The sequence below is a fragment of the Gavialis gangeticus genome, unplaced genomic scaffold (genome assembly GCF_001723915.1).
Source record: "Gavialis gangeticus isolate Ggan-Ray unplaced genomic scaffold, GavGan_comp1, whole genome shotgun sequence".
NCBI lineage: Eukaryota > Metazoa > Chordata > Crocodylia > Gavialidae > Gavialis > Gavialis gangeticus.
This window is the reverse complement of record NW_017729031.1, coordinates 1,740,682-1,748,166: the sequence shown is the minus strand read 5'-3', so window position 1 is coordinate 1,748,166 and position 7,485 is coordinate 1,740,682. Positions and strand designations below refer to the sequence as shown.

The 7,485-nt window shown below is 41.6% G+C and overlaps 1 protein-coding gene across 6 annotated transcripts in view; it reads left to right on the top strand.

Annotated features, from left to right (window-relative positions):
* Positions 1 to 564: 564 nt before the first annotated feature.
* UPP2 (uridine phosphorylase 2) overlaps positions 565 to 7,485 on the top strand; it is a 70,013-nt gene continuing 63,092 nt past the window's right edge. Inside the window, exons 1-3 of one of the 6 annotated variants that reach the window (XM_019522367.1) lie at positions 565 to 916; positions 2,824 to 2,941; positions 5,337 to 5,495. In XM_019522367.1, the coding sequence (XP_019377912.1) occupies positions 891 to 916; positions 2,824 to 2,941; positions 5,337 to 5,495 (303 nt within the window). In that variant the 5' untranslated portion in view covers positions 565 to 890. The remainder of the gene's footprint in view (positions 917 to 2,823; positions 2,942 to 5,336; positions 5,496 to 7,485) is intronic. The other 5 variants (XM_019522366.1, XM_019522368.1, XM_019522370.1 and 2 more) reach the window with 5 other exon arrangements.

The following is a 7,485-nucleotide window of genomic DNA, read 5'->3' as shown; positions in this document are numbered from 1 at the left end:
GCAATATACCCCAGTCACCTGTTCAAGGGGTGCCTAGACTCAGCTGAGATCTCCCTTTTTGGCCTGAAACTTCTCTACATTCAGTTCAGCCTTCTGTGCATGCCCAGTACTGCTCCAGTCTGAGCAGTTAGGCACTGAGGTGCTGCCTAAGCCTTATGGGTATCTAGAAACTAGGCAAGCTTTATATAGCACCTAAATCCCCTGAGGGGTCTCCTCTCAGAAGTTCCCTAAGGTACTGCAAACTTTCATCGGATCCCTCATTAGATGAGAGTTAATTTGTTGTGTGATCGGCCACTATTAAAGTGGTCTGCAGTCGTGCACTTCTGTCGTGGCACTGCTGTAGAGTGCTTTCAGGGGGCTGATCACACAACAAGTGTTACTTCCGTCAGTGCCCTATTAGATCAGGCAGGCAATTTGCCCTCTCAGCTGCTTTTGCTCTCAGAATGTACATGAGTCACATGCAGGGATAACTGTCAAGTGCAGGACCCTGAGCAAAGAGTAAATATATCAGCAGCAAGAGGTTAACTAGCCCTGGCCCTTGTGTTACCTTAGCATAATAGTGGGAGGTGAATTAAGGTTAGAAGTGACACACCTTCAGAAACAGCCAATCTGTAGAGGGCCTTCTGAAACAAATAACAACACATCCACAGGAGGAGGAATATTTCATTGCTGTTGTGTTGAACAGAATATATCAGAAGGCAAAAGTTGCATTACTTATCTCAGAATGTATTTAACTTCCTGAGGAGCTGCTTCCAATAGTGTTACATGAGTCTAAAACTTAGCAGCTGAAGTAACAACAAATATTTTCCTTACCTTGAGTCAACCAAGGAGTGTTTTTCTGAAAGTGGGAATTCATAACATCCCTCTTCACTGAATCCAACAAACCCGTAATGACTGAAAAAAAAGGTTATGCTGGGTAAGTAAAGGAGAGAGTTTGAGATTTGTTTTGATAAGATTAGTTGTGTATTTTCTGTTTTGCACTAGTCTTTATTTAAATATTGACCTTCACTGGTATTTAGTCCTGCTAAATTTATTATAGCAACTGGAAAAGGAATGCAAAGTAGAACTCTACTGTCTTAGTAATTTTATTGTAATTTAAGCTCTAATTCAGGGATTTGGGACAGGGATTTGGGACAGCATGGAATCACATCATTTGTTAAGAGTTTAGCAAACTCTGCTATATGAACTAATCCAGAATTAGGGCATAAGTATATTACTGGTCATCTATTTCTGGATGAATTGTGTTAAAAAAGTCTTAAGGTTTTTCTCATTGTTAAAATTAGTAGGAAATATTAATGGTATTTTTCTTTTAGCAGAACTTTTTTGGAGATAATTGCAACATATTCTAGGTATTTTCTGATAACTATATAAATGCAAAGAAAAATATTAATGCAACTCTAAGGTTTTAACTGGGAGTGAAAATATTTCACTGGCCATTTATCTGGCAATAAGTAAAACAGTAATATTTTTCCCTAACCATTACCACAACAGCCACTGGCTGTAACGCAGGAAGTATAGGTGGTCTGGGTCCGCCTACTGCAGTCTTTTGAAATAGAAGCCTGTGAGGAGCCAGCTGCTTAAAACCCAAGAGGGGACCAGAAACAAAGCCTTGGCAGTAAATTACAAGCTGTTGCTGGCACAGTAGCCAGTGCAGAATGCAATGAAAGGGCTAGGAGAGTTTGTGGGTAAAGCTGGATTTGAATCCCAGATCTAGGTGGCAGCTGAAAGGACCAGGCCTGGAAACCATTTATGTGGAATAGATACAACACGGAAGCCCTTTGTTGCTGAATGAATAGATGAATGCAGTGGGGTGGCCTGGCCTGCCACCTCCCCACTTCATTCACCTACTTAAGATCTGAGCTGTTAGTTCTTTCCATTCTGTTCCCGTAGTGCCTGATGTCTGTTTCTGTTCTTCCTGCGGCAGCGGTCCTAGGTTTTGGCAGAATGGATTTTTCCCGGACTTAACTTCGTCTGTTCGTCTTGTTTCCTTCTTGTTTCCATCCATTTTCCCTCTCCCTTTTGTGGCCTCAAAGGTTTTGCTACGTGTACTGATCTTCCTTCACTGCAGTGTGTCTGGGCTTATCTACATCCCTCTCATCCTAACCTACACCCCTTGTGATCTGTATCATTTTTACCCTTTCCCTTTACTCTCACCTAAGCATTGCCTTATTCTCTTTCTCTCTCATTTCAGTTCTTCACTTCAGTCTCTCTCCCTACCTCCATTCTTTCATCCTTCCCCATCTGTCCCTGTCCCTTTACTTTGCTTCCCCTCAAGATCCTGCTCTCTTCCTTTGGTTGTGTATTAAGGAAGAAGCCTAAGCAGTCCACTCCACTCATTCCTTCTGTAACACTGATTACAGTTTGCTAGTGAGACCTAGTGACCTCTTCTGATGAGTTCCTCTGTGGTCACCACACTTTAGCCCTGCCTTAGAGATGACAATGCCAGATCCAGCTGTCTGCTACCACAGTGGCAGAAATGGGGGTGCTCCTTTATACAACTCTTTACTACTTGCCAATTACAACTACAGGAAAAGAGTAGTGGTTGAAGTGCATAAAAGGTGTTGGGGAGTAAGAGAGGGTGAATGAGTCCTGAAGTTATATTAAGGGGAACATCAACAGAATGGGAAGAAAATGCCTGGTCTCCCTCCCCAGTGGTTGGGCCTATGACACATAGCCTAGGTCTCTTGGGCATACATAGCATTATAACAAGGCAACCCAAATTGCTATACCATAGACCTGATACTGGCTCAGATGTCATGAATTCTCTTGTTTGATTTGACTTTGTCCACAAAGATTTTTAAAAGTTGTTTTTTCCCCCTCCAGAAATGGGTTTGTTCATGTTAAAAATCCTCATTTGGCTCTGATGGATGAAGACATTCTCTATCACTTAGATTTAGGAACAAAAACACACAACCTACCAGCGATGTTTGGTGACATAAAGGTAAACAACAAATGCAAAAGCGACAACTTGGAACACAAATAATCTCATTCCTCCTCCCCCTTCTTATCACAGATTTTACAGATCCCTTTATCATTCTCCTTGGCTCTTTTGAGGAGAATGAGTTAAAGCTCCCAAAGGAAATGCTGCCTTTCTGAGAAGCAACTGAGAAACTGTGCTGTAGCTTTGGCAATGGAGATTGCCCTTCTTTTCTCAATAAAAGATGTATATGGAAAAGCTAAACTTATAACAGGCATAATGAGCTACTTTCTTCCCTGGAGTAGTTCTACTGACTTAGTATAAGAAAGAACATTGATTTCAAGGGATGAACGTGGCTCACCATCATAGGTGTCATTTCAAAGTCTATGTGTTTTATTAGTAAGGAAAGAAGGATGTGCCCCATTGCTGCCATGACAGCAGAGCTAAATTATATCCCAGAATGCCTTCAGCTGCTGTTCCCAAAGGAATTTTTGCTCTGAAAGGTACAATCCTATCCCAAGAGCTTTTCACACAGAAACCCACATAATTCTGTGATTCACTAATCTGCTCAGAAACCTAAATAAAAAGTGCTTTTAAAAAAATACATCTCAGTAAAACCAAGTTTCAAGTCTGCCATAAGAATGTAGCATAAGCACATAAGACCATCAGTGGAGTTCCACAGGGGAAGGACATTAGGCCTGCAATGTCTGGTTGTGGTCTGTCTGAGACAAATGACAAAGGATGATGCACTTCCCAACTGATATCTGAGCTCATATGACTTGATTATGACTTATTATGACTCCAGTTTTTTACGAAAACTTCTTAAAATATTTTTTAGGGTACAAAAGTGTTGAAAGCAAAGTCCTAGTACTAGTACTGGCAGTTAGCTTTTCCATTCCACCTGCTTCCCCACCCCCACCTGCCACGTATTTCATTTCTGACCTGAAACTGCTCCAGCCCTAGGTTTTTTTCTAAGAGTATGAAGGTGCAGGAGTTTTACAATATGAACAAATATCCACTAGAGATCATGTTGGTGGTCCAAAACCTCCTTTTGTTCCTGGTCTGAGCAGCCTGATTTGAAACCTGGCTGTCAGAGTTGAACAATTAGCTGCCTCTGAAATTTAGAGTTATGTTTTTTAAAAAATACAATAATTTGTGAAAACTTGTCCTTTTTCTTTCTGACTTTATAGTCTCAGAGCCTTCAGCGATGCTCTGTAATTCTTAGTTGACAGTGTTCAGAGAATAAATTAGACCACAAGCTACTCTAACATCTGTTTCTGCTTTGCTGTGCATGCATTACACCAAAGTTATTTTGAATTTACTCAGCTGGGAATTAGTATCCAAGTATTTGTGACACCTTATACCATTTTCAATGTTACTGCCTATTTTATCAGACTGATATTGTATGGTTCTTACTAAAAGAAAACATGTTTGCTTTGTTCACTCCCATAAGCAAGTCATGAACCTAACATATAACAGTAATAGTTTGCACTTGTATACTAACACAGTACCTTCCATCTGAGGATCACAAATCACTTTTCCAAACTTCAAGAACATTTTTACATGTGCTCCAGGAGTCTTGGGAGGGGCTTTAATTACAGCAGCTCCAAGAGCCACTCTAAAGTGCCCAGAGCATCTTGTGTATCAGCATCCCTGGACTTCAAAATAGTGACAGCAGTGCTTTATCTAAAGCTCATCAAACAAGCTTTAGTTAAAGCGCTCTCGCCACCATTTTGAAAGTGTGGGGATACTGATACACAAGACACAGTGGCTGGCTCAAGCATGGTAATTACCACAGTCCAGCAGACTCAATTAATCACAGCACATCAGGGCAGCCTCCCAGCTTGTATATAGGCACCCTAAAAGTCTAAGCCTGACAGCACCTCTATCAGGGAAATAAGAGGAATTCATTTCATCTTAAAGAGGGGCAAATTGAGGCACAGAAAGATAGATGACAGGAACAAATACATTTCAAGTTATCACCAAATCCTAGACACTAGGGGATACATACCTTAGAAAAACATAATAGAAATAGAATTCCATTTTCCAAAGTCCTATTTCCATTCTCCAACCATGAAACCTTCATGCTCAGAACCAGAAAAATACAAGTCCTCCTAAAGGGCAGGAATGGATTGCAAAAAATTTTTATCAGCCTAGGATAAGGGTCTTATAATTATTAGCCTACCTGAGACAGCATGGAGGCACGTTAATAATGTAAAATGCAACATGATTCTAAAAACAGTTTCCACGTCAAAACTGGATGAGCAGACAAATGCATCTTGCAGTCAGTTTACTCATGCATTCACATTTGCTCTCTCTGAGTAGATGAAACAGATCATTATAAATATTACAAATGCAGGCTGAGTCTTATTCCAGCTTTAGCTAAAATGGTATGGGTATCTATATATTTTATATTTAGTTTGTCTGTGTTGGTGGCAGCCCAAATCGAATGAAAGCCTTTGCTCAGTTCATGCACAAAGAACTTGGATTTGAAGGAGATGGGAAAGATGTGAAAGATATTTGTGCAGGGACAGATCGGTACTGTATGTACAAAGTTGGACCAGTGCTCTCCGTCAGTGTAAGTACTTTATAATGTATACTTTTATTTGCAGCATAGCAACAACTGAAGGACTTAGTACGTTGTTTAAAATTCTTCCTTAAATGCGGACGTGAATTTAAAGCTGCTGAAATTGTTGTATAGACAACCCTGGAGACCACGGCCACATTTGCTCTGGATACTTAGCATCCAAGACTGTCCATACAGCAGCTTTCAGCAACTTTAAATTCACATGGAAGCTAGGGAGTAGTGGTAACTTCAGGTATGCCTCAGCCTACCAGGCAGATTGCCTCCAAAACATGGGGCATGTAGTCATCGCTACATGGAACTCTAGTGGACTGGACTATATGGGGGGAGGGCTAATTGGCACTGTCACTCAGCAGTGGTAATGAAACAGCCCACCCATAGTGTTGGAGGGCTAGCTACTCTGCTTCTGGCTGAAGAAACAATGTGCCCAGAGCAGGACAGCATGCTTGAGGGCACTGCTCCCTGGCACAGTAATTTTACTGTATAGAGTTATTTTGTGGAGCTGTTTGTACAGGAGTGGTATTGAAGAAGCATAACTGCAAAAAGCATTCTCCAGCTTCCTTAACCAATACGCTTTAGCCCTGACATGCAAGGACCACCCATAGAAGAGGCTTATTAAGTATCCATGCCCTTCTCTTGCTGGCTTCTGTACTTACATTGACCACACATATCAGTTATGCTGGTATTTTCTTAATGTAGACTTTTAGCCACTGAGAATGGAATAGTCTACAAAATTCATTTTGTATAACTCACTAAGCAGACAGAAGACAATAGCTTCCTAGGAACCTGTATGTTTGCATGGGCTGCTGCAGTAGCACTTTAAAGAGTACTTGAACAACCTAGTGCAGCATAAGCTGGAGCATTTTTATATAGGTGGTCATTACACATTTGAGTGCAATATAGACAAACCCAGAGAATTGAAAGCCTCTTCCTGTCTCCTAAGCCATAAAGTCCCCCAATTTCAACAAAGCAGAAAACTTTGGGGCATTCTGAAGTGCAGGTGCATTAGAAAGTCTAGGAACTGATATTGCTACATCCTTCCTGATGTGCTGTTTCCTGCAGGCAGTGCATATAGACATAACAGTAGAGTTCAGCTTGCCTGCAGGTTGGCAAGTGATTTAAAGGTAGATATTACCACAGCAAGTAATTTTCTTCCATCTCATATTGTGTCAAGGATTGACAAGGTAGAAATATCTAAATTTCACTCATATTGTCTGCATTTCTGTTATGCCTACCATCAGAAGAACCCCAAGTGCTTTCAAACACTAATTAATCAATCTTGCCAATAGTCTCTTACATAGGTCAGCATAATTATCCAAGGCACAGGATAATTGCCTTGGTTAAAGGATTTGCCCACAGTTACTTGGCATGCTGCCTTAGGAATGACCTGACTCCCAGGTCTTTGCTTTTAGTTCATAACTGACTAATCCACAGGCAACTTTTCTGTCTTTCTCCTCAAACCATTATTACAAGTAAACTCATACAGTCATTCTAAAAAGCTACAATTTACACTTTAATAAGCTTAGTGACAAACTGCTGCTGCCACTCATGGCTTCTGATTTATATCCCCACTTCTACAATACCAGCACTAGAGAAGATGCACATACCTTGGCTCATGAATTTCCCTTTCCCAAGCTCTTGTGAAACAGGTTGGGTTCACGCTTAATAGGCAAGGAGCCCAATCCTGATCCAATGGATCATGGATTTCAAGATAAGATAGATTACACCAAGGACCATGATTTATAACAGGGATGGGCAAAATATGGCCCATGGACCAGATCTGGAAGGGCTTTGTCCAGCCTGCGGTGAGTCCCTTGGTCCTACCTGGTCCAAGCAGCACCCACCCATGGCACGTCCTGCTGCCCTCTGGACATGCAGCAGGGCTGGGGCTTTCCAGGCAGCCCAGGCAGTAGTGGCTCCTTCCGGCTGCCACTGCCACTGGCCCCAGGGACCCATGTGCACAGCCCCCACCCAGCCCACCCTA